General features: G+C 43.6%; 1 protein-coding gene across 18 annotated transcripts in view; it reads left to right on the top strand.

Annotated features, from left to right (window-relative positions):
• The window catches only part of UBR5 (ubiquitin protein ligase E3 component n-recognin 5), a 2,064,863-nt gene that overhangs the window by 1,090,483 nt on the left and 952,985 nt on the right, over positions 1 to 21,395 (top strand). For all 18 annotated transcript variants that reach the window (XM_086966085.1, XM_086966077.1, XM_086966080.1 and 15 more), the window contains one exon: positions 7,399 to 7,490. In XM_086966085.1, the coding sequence (XP_086822211.1) occupies positions 7,399 to 7,490 (92 nt within the window). The remainder of the gene's footprint in view (positions 1 to 7,398; positions 7,491 to 21,395) is intronic.

Genomic DNA, 21,395 nt, shown 5'->3' with positions numbered 1-21,395 from the left:
AGCTAAGTGACCTGAATATAATATTTAATCTAAAACGAGTTAGAAAAAATCTCTCGTAATCACTCATTTACAGTTTTACATATGGCTGCATTTTTGGGGTAATAATCACATCATTCAGGATGGAGCGGTTTAATTTACATTCTTCGGTGGTCCAGGCCCTATGCCATAACAGAACCGGTGCACCCTTTATTGTATCTTCTAAGTCTGGTTCCCCAAGTTCAGTATGGCAAACATATGTCGATACACTTTCCGGAACAGCTAAGAGATATTTCATGAAGGAGTTTTCCACCACCTGTAATGATCTCACAGTAACGTAACCCCACAATCCAACTCCATATGTGACAATTGCTACGCAGGTCGCTCTATACACTGTAAGCATTTCCCAATAGGTTTTCTACCCATTCTTTTACTACAAATTTTTAGAGACATTATCGATTTGCAAAACAGTAACCTTCTTGTTTTGATTGCGTTATTCCATCGGCCAGTATGGTCAAATAAAACACCTAGGTACGGGAAGGTTTGTGTAAAATCAACTGGGCTAGAGGAGACAAAGATTATCCTTCTCTTTCTATCTGCCCCCTGGCCACAATTCATGCTAAAGGTTTTAGTGCAATTTATCCTTACATCCAGACTGGTCATAAAGTCAGTGAAGGAAGTGACTATGGTTTGCATAGCCATTGATGTCCTGGCCATTAGGACAGTGTCGTCTGCGTATAACAACGCTGAGATTGGTCTTTTACCCACCATCGGCATGTCCCTACTCTCCTGTAATAATATCCTCTCCATATTATTAATATAGAGTGTGAAGAGAAAAGGGGCAACCTTGTCGTACTCCCCTAGCAATTCCAAATGTTTCTGTACATGGACCATTTTTCCCATACCGAACTCTGGCTCTAGCCCCCGAGTAGAGTTCCCTAAGAAATTGAATTATTAAATTCTCTACTCCTAGATTCTCAAGGATTAGCCATAGTTTACAATGGGAGATGCAGTCAAATGCTGACGTCAAGTCAACTAAAGTTAAAAACATGCAACCATTCTTAGCTTTAGTATATTTTTCAATAAGGACGTGTAAATTCAGGCACTGATCGATAGTACTCCATCCTTTTCTAAAACCGAATTGAAGATAACTAATTATTGTATTTTCTTCCGCCCATGTCTGAAGTCTATTTAAAATCACATGGCCAAAAATCCTAATAGTGGAGTCCAAGAGCGATATTGGGCGATAGTAATGACAGCTATCCCTATCGCGTTTCTTGAATATCAGCACTCTAATAGACTCACACCAGGAAGATAGAAGACCTTTGCGATAAGTAACATTAAAAAGCTGTGTGAGGAGCGGGCGCCACAACCAGTATTATATTTATATAGATCCGCCGGAACCCCATCTGGTCCGGGGGCTTTCCCTGCCATGCTAGCATTTATACTTGCAATTACCTCCATTAAGGATAAAGCTGGATTCAGGGTAACCAGTATATGTTGGGCATCCTCCGTAATATTATCCATTACTATGGGATCGTTCTCAGAAGTCATCAAAGAATACAATACTGAATAATGGTTAACCCATTCCCTCTCAGTAATAGCTATTTCTATACTAGGCGATACGTTTTCATTTATAAGCGGTGCATTTACTGCTTGCCAAAAGGCTGCAGAATCTCTATTTAAAGATGCCTCGCATAATGTTTCCCAGGCTTCCTTTTTTAGGGTATTCTTTCTCTTTTTCAAAGCCTTCTTATAATCATTTCTTAAGGCTTTAATTAAAGCGCGATCCTTGTCGGGGGGCTTTTAAAGCGTGTTTTAGCTTAGAATAAGCCTTAGTACAGGCCGTGTTAAACCAACTAATTAGAGACTTTTTAGGGTTTTTCGATTCGACCCTTAGGCTGTTCTTTATTTGGGAAGTAATATCTAAAAAGTTTTTTTTAAAATCTGAATCATCAGTATTTTCATCTGTGCAGGCGTGAAATTGGAGCTCGCATTTCTTAATCAAATTGTGGAGGAAATCTTCAGGTACCACAGTGGTCCATTTTAATGCGTACCCATTTTTCCTAACCGTGGCAATATTATCCACACAGGGTTTTAAAGATTCATTTCCGTGGGAGTGTTTTGGTTTGCCTAAGATTTCTAGGCTAAGGGGAAAGTGGTCACTCAATGGATTATCTAAGACATTAAATGCCCTCCTGTCTAGCCGTTATCAATATAAAATCGATTGTTGAATTTGCCCCTCTACCATTAAAGGTGGGATCAAAGGGGATCTCAGATCTAACCATTTTATTAGCAAAACCCATATCACACTCAAAGATAATATCATTAAGAAGGTCTCCGCATTTAGTGTGTTCAAAATAGCTTAAGCTAACATCTTTATCCAGCATTATGCCTCAAGTTTCTCTCTCACTGCTTTGACATATAAAACAGTTAAAATCCCCGCCCCAAATAACACAAACGTCTTTAAATCTCACACCTAATGTTGATTTAATATCATTACCTAAGGTTTTAAAAATATCTTCCACCGCCTCTGCAGTACATTATTGTAGAAGTTTACCAGAATCAATGTAAACACTTTATCTATAGTTATCCTGATTATATGATAATACGTATTATTAAAAAGAATCTAAATTTTCAGATAAAACAAATTAGACACAAATGTGGCTAGCCCCCCTTTGGGCTTCCCATGTATAGACCCGATGGCTGGCGAAAAGAAGGTTTTAAATCCACACACGATGTGGAATGGTTGACAAGGTTTCTTGTAAGCTCACAAAGTCATACTTATTCACTAGATTAACCCAGTGTTCATTCCTCAGTTTTGATTTCAGGCCTGCAATATTCCAGTACAAGAATGTCCAGGTAGCCCTTTGTGTCTCACCACCTGTCAAACCTGGAACGCCATGGGACTCCAGATTAATCACAGCATTTACGTCTTCCGTTAGCCCCATCTGCGTCCCCTTTTCATTCCTGATGGTATTGTTATATCTAATGCCAACATCTCTCTGGGTCTTAAATAATCCTACTTTCAAGCTCAATTGTTTTTGGCCATCATCTTCTACAATGGGGCCAAAGTTTGCAGGGCGAGTTCCAATGTTAAGTCAATCAACATCCTCCAACCCCTGCAATATTTCATAGCGATTGAACATAGGGATATTAAATCTATCTCTGTTTCCATCAGAGAATCCCCGTTGTTGCCATTGGTTTATTTTTATTAGATCAATAGGAGTAGGCGGGTAGAAGTAATTTAAATCCCTGCTTTGTATTCCCTCATTTACTCTATAATCACTCCAATTACAAATAAACCTTACTGCCCGTCTATTCTGACTAGTATACAGTCCCCAGACAGGTCTTTTGGTTTGTGTCCAACCCAGCCCACCCTCCGAACATGTAATATTTCGACATGTAGATGGGCTGGTAGCAGTCTATTTGTATTAAGCCAAAAAATTACTTTATTTTTTAAGTCTGAGTAGGTTTCCCTTTTGTCATTACTCAACTCTGGCACCCCGGTAAAGTCCACAGTCTATGGTTCAGATTGCGGGGGCAGGTCTATGCGTGGATATATGATCTTATTATTTCTAGTAACCTTATCATCTTTTTGATGTCTATTATTACTGCACTGCTCCCCCGTATCGGTTTCTTCTGTCACCACACTTCCAGCTTCTTTTATTCCTGTTATAAATGGGGACTGTGACCTGACTCCTGATAGTCCCTGAGCTTGGGAAGGCCCATTATAATTCCCTGTTATGGGATTGGCCAGACTACAGGATACCACAGGAATGTTGGCCGTAATCGGTACCTGGGTGCTATTATTGGAATTGGCCTCAATTTTCCTCAATAAATCAGAATTTGCCAATGCCGTCTTTTCCAGTCACCCTATTTTTTCAGTTAAGTTTTTAATTCGTTCTAGTAAAGGTAAAATTAATGACTTCACTAATTTCTCCATTCGACCCATGAAAGCTTTAGGGTTTGGAGGCACAAACCCCAAGATCTGGTGAGATGGCAGTATCTGGGGAATTAATATGGGGTCAGTGGAAGCTTGGACAGTGCTAGTTAATAATGGCTGAGACCGCATAGCCGGATTTCCAACTTTCCTAGCAGTTTTAATTTGTTTGGGAGATCTACCCTTCTGATGGGTACCCCCACGCTTTCTTTTGCTGTTGGGACCCGGCGCTGGCACTTGATTTTTTACCTTAATACTAGGCCCTGATTTTGATTTATCATTTGTGACAATCTTTATTTGCATCTGTGGAGTAGATCCCTTTGCTGTGTCAAGTAAATGGGATTCGTCAGTCTCTACCGTGGAACTATACTCATTAATAGCCCCACACGTTGATATTAGAGAATTAAAATCATGGTGACTTTGATGAGCTAAATTCTCGGGCGTTACTGCCAATGTTATAGGGCCCAGTGACGAGCGCCTGTTGTATAGGGGTTCTAGTGACAAGCGACGTTCTGTAAGTGCAATTTCATGCTCCAACACTGTTGTTGCCATTTTTATAAACACGTCTTATGTGCCAGTGATCCACCCGCCTGTGACCCCAGGGAAGCACTTTCTTCCTTTCCCTATTCTTACATCCATTGGTAACACTCTAACTTCTCCAGGAAAAATGAAATCAAGAAAGTAATTTCCTTCCCAAGATGTGTAAATAAAGTCAATTACAGCGAAGATCTCACTTGAGAGACGACATTAGAGGGGGGCCCAGCCGGGCCTCCTCTGGCCCCGGACGGCCACAGACGGCCCGCCCTTGTCCCGGGCTTAACCCGGGGCGACCCGTGCGCGATCCCGCAATGCGGGGGCTCTGTTCTAATTTAAGCGCCTCCGGGCGCGATGTGGGCGGTGGGGGCTTCCGTCGCTAGGGCTCCTGGGGATTGTGGTCCGCTCTCACTGGCCGCGCCGTGTTGGCGGATGCAGCGGCGAGAGAAGACTCGGGAGGCCGGCAGCAGGGGACTGGCAGCAGGAAACAGGTATGTGGCCCCCAAAAGATGCAAAGATGCTGGATTGAGACCTCGGAGCACCCGCTCCACCGGGGCTCTGTTCAAATTTAAGCGCCTCCTGGCGCGATGTGGGCGGTGGCTGCATCCTTCGCTAGGGCTCCTGGGGATTGTGGTCCTCTCTCCCTGGCCGTGCTGCGTTGGTGGATGTTGCGGCAGCGGCGAGAGAAGACTCGGGAGGCCGGCAGCAGGGGACTGACAGCAGGAAACAGGTATGTGGCCCCCATAAAGATGCAAAGATGCTGAATTGAGACAGATATCAAACTGGTCAGCACATTAAACCCACACTGATGTCAGTGTGAGATTTAATGAAAAATGCACACAGAGGGCATCTTAGAGATGCCCCCTGAAAACTGACCTACCACTAGTGTCCAGGCTGAGTGACTGCTTTCAGCTGCCTCCACCAGACATGTTTCTGGACCCCTGTGTCGAGAGCCTGCTGCTCTCTGGGGCCTGAAACAGTGCACATCCTGGGACAAGGTGCAAAGCCTCCTCCCCCGGGATGGGGACGGTTCACAAAGGGGAAGCTTCAAAGGTTTGCCGCCTTTGTGAGCTTCTCCAGGCCGCTTGCTGCTTTCAGCAACTGGTCCCCACTGGCTCTGACCTCCACTTTGGGCGGGGAAACCAGCAGAAAAAAAAAAGCAGAGAAGGTGTGCCCTTCTCTGCTAACCCCACCCCTAAGGTGGGGGAGACGAGGTGAAGCACAACTTTGTCCCCGCCATCTTGCAAATGGGGGACTCCGCCAACCAGGAAAAGACTTTTGCCCCCCTCCCACTGGAGTGTGGCATAATATGGGGTGTCCTAATGATAAATGGTGGTTCAAGACAAGCTATCTTGAATAGACCAGGCACACAGCTATAAGGATCTTTTCTTCCTATGTACCAATTTTTTCAGAAATGTGTCTAATTTCATACAATGTAACACAAATAAAAATGGTCTCTCAATAATCTCAATTGATTGTCATTTACTTCAGACCAAGTACAAATGTACACATCATTAAATCTGTACTACTCACTTTGTCATTACTTCATGACTCAATTTGTTATTACTTCATGACTGTCAATACATAGAAGACATATCATAAGCAAAACGTAGCAGTATCAACATAAAGAATGGCGATTGATAATCTTCGGCCCAATGCATTTCGGAACCTCCTGTCCCTTCCTCAGGGGCCACTGTAAGTGAAAATTGAATCATTTGTCACAAAAAATGTCCCTAATATACAGAGCAATATACATCAATCTAATACCAATACAAATAAATGTATTTATTGAGCCATCCATTCCCAGCGCTACCATCAGAAGCTACATGACCGCAGTGAAACCATGTAGCCTTGTATAACATAGATGCTTTTGCTACACAGCTCAGAAAAGTAAACCAGAAATGCTTAGCACGGTCTGTGCCAGAGTTTCAACGCCAAAAGTGTTTTCTACCTCCCATGTGCTATGGCTTTGATATATTGTAGGGGACAGTTTGTGCAACCTTAGGTCTTTTCTAAAGTATTCAGTGTTATTTTCTTCAGAAATGAAAAGAGCACAGCTATAGTACCTTTGGTTGATGTGTGTATTTATTGCGCATAACAGTAGCTAAAGGAATATGCTCAAGAATTCGTCCTATACCCCTGCCATGAACCTTAAAGGTGCCAAAAAGCCTACCTCTCAAAGAATAAAGCCCTTGCTATGCAAATAATCCTTCTAAGGACCTTTTCTATTGGTGTGCAAGGGCATCCTGGGATGGGGGCATAGGTTCATCACTAGAGTCCAGAAGTCCTGCAGCCACTACGCTATGGAGGGGACAGTGGCTGTCTTGTATACTAGTTCATCCTAGATGCCCATTAACCCCTTCCCTGCTGCGCACATTCCCCTGCTGTGCTGGGGGGCGGGGGCGCGCACAGCGCCCCATGCTCATGACGAGCTCAGCTCGTCATGCAGTACAGTGCTCCTGTGCTTATGACGAGCTGAGCTCGTCATGGCCGTACCCGTTTCTTTAAAACGCTCAGCACAGCAGGGGAATTAGCCCAGCGTGCGAGCGTTCTAAAGGCCATGACGAGCTCAGCTCGTCATGAGCACAGGAGCAGTGTAGCTCATGACGAGCTGAGCTCGTCATGAGCATGCAAGGGGTTAAGATGGTCTGGAGGAATAGATGTGCATAGATTTCAAAACGTACCCATTGCAGTTAAGAGTTAATAATGGCAGAGCCACTCGGGTTGAGGGTATGTGCAACAGGCACTGAATTACTGCGTTGAGTGGACACGATTTTAGGGATAATGTGGAATGACCCTCAACTCGGTAATCCTTGTGCTAATTAACCTTTGAAATCAACCAATTCTTGTGTTCTAAGCACGCTGATATTTTTAAATACATTGATCATGTTATATTTAACAGTTGCAATCTCTGGCTAACATATTTGAACTGATTGCTTCTGCAGGATATATTTGAGTGCCGGACATGTGGTTTACTAGAATCATTGTGTTGCTGTACAGAGTGTGCCCGTGTTTGTCACAAGGGTCATGACTGCAAGTAAGTAATATTTTTATTTTGGTATGACTTCTTAGGTGCTGAATTCTTTTCTTTTTTTTCCAAACCTATTTATATTGCCATTTTGTAGTGAAATATGACAAATGACATAATCTCAGCACGTCACCAGGATGATAGCAACCATAGTCTGCGTTAATACAAGTAATGGGGTATGCTCTACCTGCAACCAATATATGCAGTGGTGAGCATTACCCTACCCCAAGCTACCAGTGACCAATGCATAGGCTCGAAAAGTGCTTCCCACATTAAAGTGTCTGCTCATGCCTATCGATTTTCATGCCCGTCTCGCTGTTTATCCTACCTCATTGATACCATAGTGTCTATCATCTTTGCCCCTTTACATTACAGTCCCTCCGGGGGAATCTCTGGGCTATCAGGATAGATCATATGACCATCTATTATTATTAGTCTTGTGGAGAGCACTGTGAAATGATAGTCTCACAACAATACCAAACCCAATTGTCTTCGAGGGAAGTTCCTATGTGCTGAATTCTTTTTTTTTTTCTTCTTTTTTTTTTAAACAAGTTTTTGGTGGGGCCTCACAAAACGTACTATAATAAATATGCATAACAAAGAGAAATACAGGACAGTTATGCATGCATCAGTATAAATACCTATAAATACACCCATCATAAATGAATAATCCATAGAATAATACACTATAGGATTGACTGATCATGGACAGCCAGTACATATGACTCCTAATCTCGTAATGGGTCCTGAATGCTATTAAATCTCATTCTGTGCTGATCGTTTTTGCAAATTGACATTTCTAGCGAGCAAATTGTAGGAAGCTGGCTCTGTATATACTATATCAAAACGAGATATAGTGTGCACAGTCCAGTAAATCCCCAAAGGTATAGCAAAGGATATAGTAGATATACCTCACTTTCAAATTAGTGGTAGCTGGGCTTAGCAGTTAGGCTTATCAGAAGGTAGTGTCGATGCACTCTTTGTACAAACTCGTACAAGACAATAACACACACTCAATGACTAACTCCAGGTCAATGTTTACAAAAATATTACTTTCGTTTATTTTTTTATTTTAGAAACCAAGTGGAACTCTGTTACAGATAAGTAGAGTTTTCAGAAATGCACTACTTTCAATATACAGTTGGCAAATGTTTGTATTTGCATTAAAAATACTTTACAGGTGCATGAAACACTTTCACTGTCAAAGAGATACTTTGTAATATACCCAGAATCAACACTTTGTGTGATGTCTATGAAATGAAATAATTCCCATGTATCTATTGATTTTTGTTCTTTTCTTGGTCTTTGTCTCCTCCTTTCCCTTTCTGACCTATCTGTACTGCGCGTACTCATGAACTTGCTCTTGCGTTATATGATTTAAGCTACATGTATATTTTGTAATGCTCATAAAGTGTAAATGCTTTTCCTATTGATAAACTCTCATCAAATAAACCAATAAATTGAAGAAGAAAAAAAAGACAACTGACTTGGCCTGTCTCCTCCTCCAGCGACCCCGCTCAAACAAATCTGCATGTGCCATGGCAGGCAACTCTCCAGCAACTGCAGAGACCTCAGCTGCCTTCAATAAAGCCACTCCAGTGGACACAATTTGTCCCGGCAAAAAGAACCTCCATAAGGACTGCAGTGCCTCCTAAAGCAACAAGACCCCACTACTTTGCACCAGTCCCCCTCAGCTCGAGTACAGGAGGCACAATGATCCAGTGACATCTTCAACAAGGATTCTGAACTGGGATCCAGTGTTGCACAACCTCCCCCAACTAGCCAACTCACCTCTCCAGTCGTTTGATTCCTTCAGCCAGTCTTATGGACCGAGGCGGTAGCCACTGTCTCCCACTGAGGATCTCCATAGATTCTTACAGGGCATCCAATGCCTCCTTTGCATGTGGCCACCCCTGTGCCCCTGTTGGTGCAGCTTTGGTGACACTTAGTGGCCCCTTTAGTGAGGACTTCAACCCGCAGGGCCTGTGTCCCTGAACCACGAGTATTAATCTGCAACCAGTGCCTCTGAGGTGCCCCCAGCTTCCATAGGCTAACCTTACACTCAGTAACCTCTGCACCCGGCCGCCCCAGTGACGCTGGTGGTGCAGGACCCTACTTTGGTCCGACCCTTGCCCAGAGTTAGTCAAACCACCCGAAAACAAATTATAAGTCGAGTGCTTACCTGAAAACTACTTGCCTGTCTTTCCTCCCATAGGAATGCATCACACAAAGTGTTGATTCTGGGTATATTAGTTCGGTTCTCCAGGTTCAGCATCGGCTGCGGAGGTGGAACAATCTCAAGTGCATGATCCCCCTGCCAAGAGACGGAGGATTGCGGAAGAGAGATCTCGGTCGAGGTCTTCCTCTGGATCTCTAGTGAGTCTTTCCTCATCTTCCTCATCATCTCGCAGTGGCAGATACTCGGATGGACAAAGCTGCGCATCGAATAGGGAGAGGTCCAAATCTCCTGCAAGATCGCAACAGGATCGGACGGATCGACCTCCACGGTCACGTTCACCAGTGAAGGATCCCATCCACAAATCTCCTTCTATTCATCTTTCCCCAAGGTGGAATAGACCTCTTCACCACTGGGCAAAGGACAAGAAGACGGCAGATCGCCTAAAAAGATATCGAGACCAACCTCTTCCCCGCAGAGAACGGTCTCTGTCTAAGCATTCAAGCAAGAGACATTCTCGTCACAGAGAGCGTTCTCGTTCTAAAACGCGGTCAAGCAGAAGATCTAGGTCCAGGAGGTCACATAGCTCTTCAAGTTCTTCGAGAACCCGTTCTCACAGAGCTTACTCTCCGACCCTTACAAGCAGCCCCCGCTCGAGGGTATCTCCAATTGAAAATATTTTCTCGTTCCAGGATATCTTGGGCAGGGGAGCCTTGAAGCTGGGAGTACCGATGACAGCTCCACAAATCAAGACGACTGTCATATTTGAAACCCTCCAACACAGAACAGCACCCAAACCATTGTTGCCGATGGTTCCGGGTATAATGGAACCCGTGAACGAAGTCTTCCTCACTCCGGCAACGGTGAAGTCCGTTCCAGCGAGGATTCTCAAAAAGTATCGCCCTCCGGAGGAGGATCCTCTGTTCCTCAAGGCTGATCCCCCGCCAGATTCAGTAATCATTGCGGCGGCTAGAAAATCCAATGCGGTAGCTTCCTCGTCCACGGTACCTCCGGATAAGGATAGCAAGGTGCAAGACTCTTGGGGGAGGAGAGTTTGTAACACCTCAGCCTCTTTCCTCAAAGTCTCCAATGCGGAAGCACTGCTCGGCAGGTATGACAGAGCTCTGTGGGACTCTCTTCAGAGATTTACTGCAAAACTTCCTCAGGAAGATAGAAAGGACTTTGAGGAGGTTCTGATGGAGGGCGGTCAAGTCTCCAATGAGATTATAGGAGCGGCGGCAGATGGGGCAACGCTGGCTGGACATGGCTACGTACATGGAATCCCAGCAAGGAGAACCTCTTGGTTACGCCTCACAGCATTTAAACCAGAGGCTCATGCCAGAATCCTAAATCTTCCTTTTTCAGGCACATCTCTTTTTGGAGCAAGTGCGTATGAGGAGATGCAACGCATGAAGACTGAGTTGGACACCCTCAAAGCCGTGGGGCTTGAGAAGAAAAAGGAATTCAGGAAGAAATTCCGTTCGAACAACAAGGGTTCTTCGAAGCAGAGGGTTCAAACTCCTCACTGGCAGAAAGGCCAGAACCAGCAGAGCCAACAAAAGTCTCAATAAAAGGGCAAGGGCAATTCCAAGGGAAATGGAAATCAGCGCCAAGGCAACAACTTCAATAAATCTCAGCAGAAGCAATGAGTATTCACTTCCCCCAGTGCCGTTACCCACTCCAGTGGGGGGAAGCATCGCACATCGCAGGACAGAGTGGCAGGCCATCACAAAAGATCAATGGGTGTTGTCTACGCTGCAGAATGGGTACTGTCTTCGTTTCCATCGTCTACCTCCACCCGTTTCCCCGATGTCAACATCAAGCCACCAGCTACAAAGGTTAAAGAAGGAAGTAGCTACACTCCTCGAAAAAGAAGCCATCGAGAGTGTGCCGGTGTCCCAAAGGGGGAAAGGAGTGTACTCGAGGTATTTTCTGGTCAGAAAAAAAGGACAAAAGGAAGAATACAGGCCCATTCTGGACTTGAGAACACTCAATCTGCATGTACGAAAAGAAAAGTTTTGCATGTTGGCGCTTCACCAAATATATCCACATCTCAGGAAGGGGGATTGGATGTGTTCGATGGACCTTCAAGATGCGTACTTTCATATACCAATACAGCCCGATCACAGGAGATTCCTTCGGTTCCGGGTGGGGACCTCCCACTACCAGTTCAAAGTCCTTCCGTTTGGGTTGAAGTCGGCTCCCAGGGTGTTCACAAAGTGTGTCGCAGTGGTGGCGGCAGCTCTACGCCGCAGGGAAGTCTTCGTATACCCATACTTAGACGATTGGCTGTTGAAAGGTCCAACTCCAGACAACGTAAGGAATCAATTCCAGACATGCATAGAACTGTGTCAGAGTCTTGGGCTGCATGTCAATTACAGCAAGTCTGTTTCTCAACCCACTCAGAAGATCCACTTCCTAGGAGCTCTGCTAGACTCCGAGCAAGGAAAAGTGTTTCCTTCGGAGGAGAGACAGTTTTCGATAGCCCTCAAATGCCAGACAATTCTTCGCCACAGGTCTCAGAAGGTGCGGAAGATAGCCTCACTCTTGGGGTCGATGGCTTTCTGCATTTTCCTGGTACCGAACGCCAGACTTCGGATGCGTCCTCTTCAGCAGGATCTGGAGGACAAATGGGACCAATACTCCGATCGATGGGATAATCAGATCACTTTGTCGGAGGTAGCTCAATCTTCCCTCAAGTGGTGGACGAAGAGACAGAACATGCAGGTGGGGATTCTGTTCCATCAACCTCCTCCCACGCAAACGATCATCACAGACGCATCGTTACAAGGATGGGGGGCACACATGGGCCCTCTACAAGTGCAGGGTCTGTGGTCTTCCAAAGAAAGCACATATCACATCAACTTGCTGGAATTGAGAGCGGTTCACCTGGCTCTCAAAGCGTTCCTTCCCTCGCTTCAGGAGAAAATGGTTCTAGTAAAGATGGACAACACCACCACGATGTACTATTTGAACAAGCAGGGAGGAACACGATCAAGGACTCTGTCTCTGGAAGCTCAGCGCATCTGGCATTGTCTTCTGGCTCGCAAGTTGTCTGTTCAGGCAGTCCACCTCCCAGGAGAGCAGAACGTGAGGGCGGACGCACTAAGTCGGCACTTCGAAGACAAAGAAGACTGGGTTCTCAACGACGAAGTGCTAGACGACATTTTCCAGTCATGGGGTCGTCCTTCCATAGATCTCTTCGCGGACGACGAAAACACCAACTGCCAAGCTTCGCCTCCAGGTTCTATCGACCAGGAACGAGAGGGAATGCTCTTTTAATCGACTGGTCAGGGCAGTTTGTGTACGCCTTTCCACCCCTTCCGCTGATCCCGAAGGTGGTGAGCAAGCTGAACAACTCGTGCACAACAATGATCCTGATTGCCCCCGACTGGCTGAGGCAATGGTGGTACACGGACCTACTTCACCTGTCAGTGTCTCCTCACAAGAGGCTTCCATGCAGGCAGGACCTGTTATCGAAGATGAACGGGAGGATTCACCATCCCAACCTTCCGTCACTGAGCTTGGCAGCATGGCTCCTGAGGTCATTCAGTACGGCCATCTAGGACTGCCACAGGACTGCATGTCCATTCTGAAAGAAGCACGACGGCCTTCCACAAGACATTCTTATGCATGCAAGTGGAAGAGATTCTATATGTGGTGCATGCAGAATGGTCACAATCCGGTAAAGAGTCAGGAAGAAGCAGTTCTCCCATACTTGTTGTACCTGACTAAAGCAGGTTTGAAGTTTAACTCCATTAAGGTGCATTTAGCCGTTATAACAGCTTATAGGCGATCACCTTCACAAACTTCTTTTTTTCAGCTTCCAGCAGTCAAAGATTTCCTGCAAGGTCTAAAAAAGTTGTACCCTCCTGTACGGCCTCCTGCTCCACCCTGGGAGCTGAACCTAGTCCTATCAAAATTGATGGGCCCTCCTTTTGAGCCCATTCATAAAGCTACTTTACAGCATATTTCCTGGAAAGCGGCTTTTTTGGTAGCGATTAAGTCAGCCCGTAGGGTGAGCGAAATTCAAGCTCTCTGTACTAAAGAACCGTATACAGTTTTTCATTTGAACAGAGTGGTGCTTAGAACGCACCCTTCTTTCCTGCCGAAAGTGGTATCAGATTTTCATGTCAATCAGACTATCTCTTTACCCACTTTCTTTCCTAATCCCTCTACACCAGCTGAGAGGGCGTTACACTCTATGGACCTGAAAAGGGTTTTAAAGTTCTATCTGGACAGGTCCAAGTCTATTCGACATTCTGATCAATTGTTTGTTAACTACGGATCGATCAGAACTGGTCATGCTGCCTCGAAACGTTCTATCTCCAGGTGGATCGTTTCGTGTATCAAGCTTGCTTACCAATTGGCGCAGAGGCCTTTAGGGGGTTCTCCTAAGGCGCATTCCACTAGAGGTAGAGCAGCCACGGCAGCTTACTTGCATGATGTGCCCATGTCTGAGATTTGTAAAGCGGCGACCTGGAGGTCCGTCCATACATTTACCAGACATTACTGTCTAGATTCTGACACAAGAGCAGATACCCAGGTGGGCCAGGCCTCCCTGAGGAATCTGTTTAACAGCTGAGGATTTGGCTGTTATGATTTGGTTGGGTCATGTACTTCTCATTTACCTGCAGGTGGTTGATGGACTTGCTATTCTATTCAGTGCTTATGACTATTGATGAGGATCCCCTGGAAGAGAAGGATAAGTTACTTACCTGTAATCCTAGTTCTCTTCCAGGGGTATCCTCATCAAAGTCATAAGCAACCCACCCGCCTCCCCAGGTAAATGAGATTCAGTACTGTTTGTTTCAATCTTGTGGTTGAGCCCTGTCTTCAGGGTTATGCAAAGAACAACTGACCTAACTGTCACCCCTGAGGCATGATGGGAAGCCTGGGGTCATGGCTGCCTTAAAGGCACGGTGCCAGTTTTTGTTGAAAATGGTTTCATTTTCTATGCTATTGTTTTTACAATGCAGCCTGAGGGCTAACAATGTCTATTTATAAGCAATTTTCAGGATTTATGAGTGGTTTACTCATTACAACACAAAGTTCAAAGATTATTTGACCTAATGTGTTTGTTTTCTTTTGTTTCCTAAATAATTGCAGTGCATGTATATGTGTTTACATTGTTTTTACCCCAGAGTTTGTCAGGGAGTGCCCTCATGGCGAAGAAATGATTATGCCTGCCTTCTCAAATCACATTCCAATTCACACTAAATATATATATGCAAGGAAATGGGCAGTAGCCCAGGCACCAGCATTATACAAAAATCATGTAGGATGGGGTGAGGACTCTCCTCCTCACAAAATCCAGTTAAAAAGTCAACCGACTGCACAAAGGCAGTACCCAATTAAGCAAGAAGCTAAAAAACAGGTCAGGGAGATTTAAATCAACTTGGATACCGAGGGGTAATTGAAACATGCACCTCTCAAATGAACAATCCTTTGTTTCCTGTCTCCAAACCGGACGATTCATATCGTCTAGTCTTGGACTACAGACACCTTAACTCATGTTGCAAAACATTTGCGGTACAAAATTCGCACAGTGCGGCACTAATGAATAACATAGTTCGCAAAAAATACAAAACAACATTAGACATATCTAATGGGTTCTTTTGCCAAAACATTGCACCAGAAAGCAGATACTTGACCTCTTTCTCAATAATGGGGTCTCAGAAAAATTTCTGTAGGCTCCCACAGGGATTCAAGAACAGCCCAGGACTATTCTCAGCCAGAGTAACAGAGTTACTACAAATCTATGATGAGGCATTATCTTATGTCGATGACATCTACCTCACAGACGACGACTTGGATACTCACTTGAAAAGGGTGAACACCATAATACTTGGGTTCGCAGCAGAGGGTTACAAATTCAACTTTAAAAAGTCGAGAATTGCTCATCTAACAGTCTTATTCTTAGGATACGAATTATCAAGTGAAGGAAAAAGCCTATAGGACAACTTCTTAGAGAAGTGCGCTGTACTCCAAGCACCAAAAACGCTGAAGAACTTACAATCGATTCTAGGCTTCCTGAATTTCGGAAGAACTTATATTCTAAACTACGCAGAGAGGATTAAACCTCTCTACGAATTAATTAAACCTGATTTTAAACCAATCAACTGGACTCAAAAACACACAGAAATTTTGAGATCACTGCTAACAGTCATGTTAGCGAAAACAAAATTAGAAACACGTGACAATACGCGCAACCTTGTAATCCGAGTCATCCCAGGAAGATGCGGATTCACGTACCTGACCTCTAATGATGGAGAAACGGTACCAATAGCTTACAAATCACATTTGTACACAAAAGCTGAAATAAAATTCAGTTCAACGGAAAAGATTCTAACTGCAGTTCAGACTGCTGTAGCAAAAGAAAGGGCCCTAGCAAAAGAAAGGGCCCTAGCACAAGGTAAACGAATAATAATCGTTACACCTATACCGGCTTTAGAAGCAATAACCAAAGCGAGCATTCCAAATGCTAAAGCTCTGCATCCGAGATGGATCCAATGGGTTAATTCTCTTGCTGCAACAGACGTAGTGTATGAATTTGATCCTAACTTAAAGACACAGGAATTTTTACAATATGAATATGAATGTCCTCTGCCACTTGAAATCGTGCCTTTAGAACAATACGGATGTATCATATATACAGACGGATCGGCACAACCCGCAGTTGGGGGTAAACAAGCTTACAGTGCTGCGTGCACGATTGTTAAAGGTCGTTGGCACAAAGGGAAATTTAGACCAATGGTCACTAAGACGCAATCTCTAGGAGATTGTACAGCTCAGCGAGCTGAACTACTAGCATTTAGATGGCGCTTGAAAATACCGATCGCGAATTCCCCACACTTATAGTGTGCGATTCATATTATTGCGTTCAATCTTATAATGAATACTTGAAGAATTGGGTTCAAAACGGGTTCAAAGATGCAAAAGGTGGCACAATCAAGCATAAAATGCTTTGGGAACAAGTAGTTCTTTTACAGAATGAACTACAAAAGACTCACGTGATACACACTCTGAGTCATCAACGTGATGGCGTTCACGTTGCGGGGAATTCATTGGCCGATGAAGCAGCGAAGGCAGCTGTGCAAACGGCTTCCGTAGCTGCTATCACCCGGTCAAAAACAAAAATAGACAACGATATACTACAAGCTGTCAGTGCGTCAGTAAAAGATGATAGAAAAACACTCCCGAAAGGCTTTCCAGAAAAGTTTTTATATTTAACAGATACGAATAATGTTCCTTTTGCTCTAATCCCTGGAGTGGGGGATAGGGTAATTCCAAACATGGAACACAGGTTAGGACTAATTATAGCGGCACACGAAGGGCTTGCTTCTGCACACGCAGTCGTCTCCGCAACAATATCATTATTAAAAGAGAGATATTGGTGGCCTCGTATGAGAATACAAACTAAGAAATATGTACTAGAATGCGAAATATGCCAAAAAATTAAAGTATCAACAGTGAAACGACCAGCGCAGACACCCCTTCTCATCTCAGATAAACCATTAGCATGTGTTTACCTGGACCACTGTGGTCCCCTACAAAGAGATGGCAACTATAAATATATCATGGTCGCAGTGGATTCCTGTACGAGATTCATATGGATGTGGCCCCAGCGCTCGGCTGACGCCAAAACTGTTATAAAAGATTTGCGAGTCTTTATTGGCACATACGCAATTGCCATGCTTCATTCTGACCAGGGTCCTGCTTTTAGCTCTCGAGCTTATAAGGAGGCCATGACCAGCATGGGCATTGGATTGCGATTCTCTTGTCCATTTCATCCTGAGGGAAATAGCGTAGTGGAAAGAAAAAACTGAGACATAAAGCAATCTATCCCAGCAAAGGTATTAGGTTTGGGTGATGGGTGGGTCAAACATTTAATAAGTGTCCAACGTAGTCTTAACAACCTGCCAAGAAATTCTCTAAAAGGTTTCAGCCCGTACAAACTATTGTTCGGAACTAGAATGCATGTTCAGGACTTAGATAGTCTTGCTTCAGTGGTAGAAGATAAGAATAAAGACTTTGATATCAAAGATCGTTTGGCTGTTTTACAGGACTTAAATGAAACAAGAAAAGCCCTGAGCAACATATAGTTAAAACAGCCAACGACCACTGAAGACACACCACCTGTCCCAGCAAGACCTGTCTGGATTCCAAAGATTGGGGATCTGGTCAGAGAGAAAATAGCGGTGAAGAAGGAATTTGGGCCTTCTTACAGAAAAGCAGTACCTGTCTTAGCAATCAACTGAACAAGATCAGTAGTACTACCACCCTTTGCTGGTAAAAAGGTGAACAGAGTTGTATCAATCGACCTGGTAAAACCACAATCATGTGGCCTATAATCAACAGCAGGCCCAGTGGACTCCCAAGAAGTAACAGAATACCCAAATTTGCGAGTATCCAAGAGGTTCAAACTGAAAGACTAATCACATTTGATAAACCTGCAGTGAATAAAAAAGGACTATGAAGAAATGCAATGGAACTTGTCCCTCTTGAAACACAGATTGAAACAGTTCGTCATGAAACACCAGTCTACAAAGATGTAGCATCAGAATGTGCTAATGGAAGCCAAATGGGAACAACAATTCCAACAATCGACAGAACTGCATCTGGCTACTTCATCAATTTCGACAACTTTTCTGAAGATCGAAGCGACCCTGAAGTGACGCCAGAAACAAATACTTTTAAAGAAAAAGCAACAGAACTCTCATCAAGTCAAAGAAGTATATCTAAATGCACCATTGATTGAGCATTGGATTGTATCAGGGGTACTTATACTCCTACTATGCCTAATTTTAGTTTTAATTTTAAGAAAATGTATTACAGTTCAATGGACAAAGCAAGTTAGAACATCAACTTAGTTCTGAAACCACACAGATCATCTCACGTGGAGAAAAGAGAACTATCATCAGTAAATGTCACAGCCATTCCAATACCCGGCGGGGTAGTTTGGGACAAGACAGACTATGAAATATCTGGCCCGGTCGAGATCTTGAAATATCCTCACCAGTTTCATTAAGTGACTTTGTAAAACCGAGTACATTCTCTGATGATTGGGACTTTAAAAGTATAAATGATATGATGTCAGATTTGGTGCTGTCAGCAAAATTTACAGAACATGATTATTTACAAGGTTCCTCTAATTATGAACAGATGTACTGTTTTTCACATTACGCAGACCGCTACACCTAGAAATGTTTTTAAATATAACCAATGGGAACATTGTGCTACTCCACCTAAAAGCAGTTAAAAAACATTCTATGAGAAATTCTAATACTTCTCAGGGTTTAACACAAGTAATGCAGAAACATTTTATTATAAACTGTTGGATAAAACCGGGACGAAAACCATACTGACAAATACTAAATTGATATATTCAGAAGCATTTTATGAAAAAATGATTACATTTGGTTTTGATTTCTGGAAAAATAACATTGAAACAAAAACCATCTGGGGTACAAAAGATTGGCAGGTACAAGGCCTAGAAACATTATTTCGAGCCTGCATGATCCCAGAACAAATAATGTTCTTGAATGACACAATTCAACAAACAACCTGTCTTGGCCTAGCTAAGATTAAAGACCTTAATAAACAGTCTATTCCAAAGCAAATACCTGATAATTCAACCACAGATATTGAAATAGACGTATCCCAAATTTTAAATGAAAACAGAACACATTCTGATTGGAAAAAGTGGTTAATCTGGCCTACAGACACAAATAACTGTCAAGATAGATTCCTGAACAAATCACAGGGGTTGAAAATGTCCAGACCGGACCATAGATACTCCCAGAGACCACCTCCAGGGATAGTAACAACATACAGTGTAGGGAAACTTTGCCTTGAATGGCTACAAACATCCACACTGGCACAAATTAAGCAACACTTATCTTTACTTAAAGATGGTGCTGACTTGTGCGATTTCATTATGGGACCACGCAAACAGCGTCAAAAACGTTTCATAGCGGCCAGCATATATGCGGCATACAACGAGGCTTGGAAAGAAACTCAAATTGAAACAGCAGAGAAAATACGAGAAATTGATCGTATTAATTAGGAAAAATCACTTTCTGTTGTGGACAATGGGTTAATGACTGTCCTCCAGAATATATTCACTGGACAGTATTGTATCATCTGCTATTGATATAATAGACCAGGACTTGCTAATGTTACAACATGGCCAATCCCAATTACGTTCTATTGTACAGCTAGGATGGACGTTGCAAAATCTTCGTTCGGGCTATGTGCCATGGCGTTTAATCAACACAACGTCATTGTTTTCCATCTTTAACCTTACTGATAAACAAATCAGTTTGGCACAGAAAGGAGCAGACTATACAATCCTGAGCATCGAAAAACTTGAGAGATTACCATTGGCAATGTCAGAAAGACCTGTCATTGAATGGATAATACACGGGATTATCAAAATTCCGATAACAACTTTCCAATTTAAAAATTGCCTTGAATATATACCGGCAGGCCAATATGAAAAGTCGGGTAAAGGATACATTAAGTCATCATGGAAATTACCTTATACACACACATGTTATAGTGAGAACAACAAAAATGTATTTCTTAGTGGTAATGAGTGTAAACATTCACTAAGCGGTATACTTTTGTGCCAAGGTATTAACTTACATGGGGCCTGTGAGGGTACTTCAAACAACCTTTCATGCCACCAGCATGGCACACCTGCAGCACAAATAGAGCCATTCTTTAGGCAACTTTCTAACGGGAGTTACGTTCTAATAACGGATCACAGCTGTTGTGGCTTGGTGCCAGGGAAAGCACATCTCTTAAGCGTGAGTTCCATGGTCACTTGCTGTATGCAAGCATTGTATTCAAACGGCCCTGGAGACTCAGTGACTCCGATTTGGCCTAATTTGAAAGTCTCTTCTATACGAATTGATACTTTAAGCAGAATGAAGTCTGTACTTTTGCAGACAACAGTGCCCATCACGTCATCAAAAGAGACGTATGATCTCCAAGTTGCAAGGACGGCGGCAGAGATACATGCACTTTTATCAACCAATTGCCCGGTGCATTTCAAAGAAATGCTCAGCCAAATACTAAATATGTCTAATGTCAGTGGTATCTCGAATGTATTTAAGACAGTTTTTTCGGGACTGTTAACACCATTTGAAGCGGTCCTGGGTATCTTTCCAAATGTTGTACATTCGATTTTTGGCGGCGTACCACTAGTTTTGGGACTTGTAGCAGGTTTTTTATTTTTGACTCTCCTGCTCCGATATGGCAAACCAAAACGCAGACATGACTCCGGCACGGATGGAAGAAACGATCCTAGCAATACGCTACCGGGACCGCATAACTAAAGTCCTTGGGCTAGCTCGGCTACGAGATCTGAATATGACCTGGTTTCTTTCATTCATACCTATATGGCAGACCTGCATCTTACCTGTGCTTTGATGTATGCTATGCGGAGAGGAATGCGTGTTAGACACCTGTCTTGCACTACAATCAGCAATACCAATGGACGTCGATACTTTGCTAAGTCCAGTAACGGCTCACGCATTGTGTTGTCCCCAGCGGTTACCAATCCTGATGACGGCATTCGTTGAGACTCCTGCACTACGACTAGGTGGTGGCAGTGAAGCAAGAAATGAAAGCAGCATCACCCAGGTACGACCTTCTGTGAGCATTGCTGATCCTGAAATCGATGATAGCAATCATTCTCACAACTGCCAAGTTACAGCATTATCGAACTT

The sequence above is a fragment of the Lissotriton vulgaris genome, chromosome 4_1 (assembly GCF_964263255.1).
Source record: "Lissotriton vulgaris chromosome 4_1, aLisVul1.2, whole genome shotgun sequence".
In the NCBI taxonomy this organism is placed as follows: Eukaryota; Metazoa; Chordata; class Amphibia; order Caudata; family Salamandridae; genus Lissotriton; species Lissotriton vulgaris.
The sequence above is the reverse complement of the archived record's forward strand: the minus strand, read 5'-3'. Positions and strand labels throughout refer to the sequence as shown.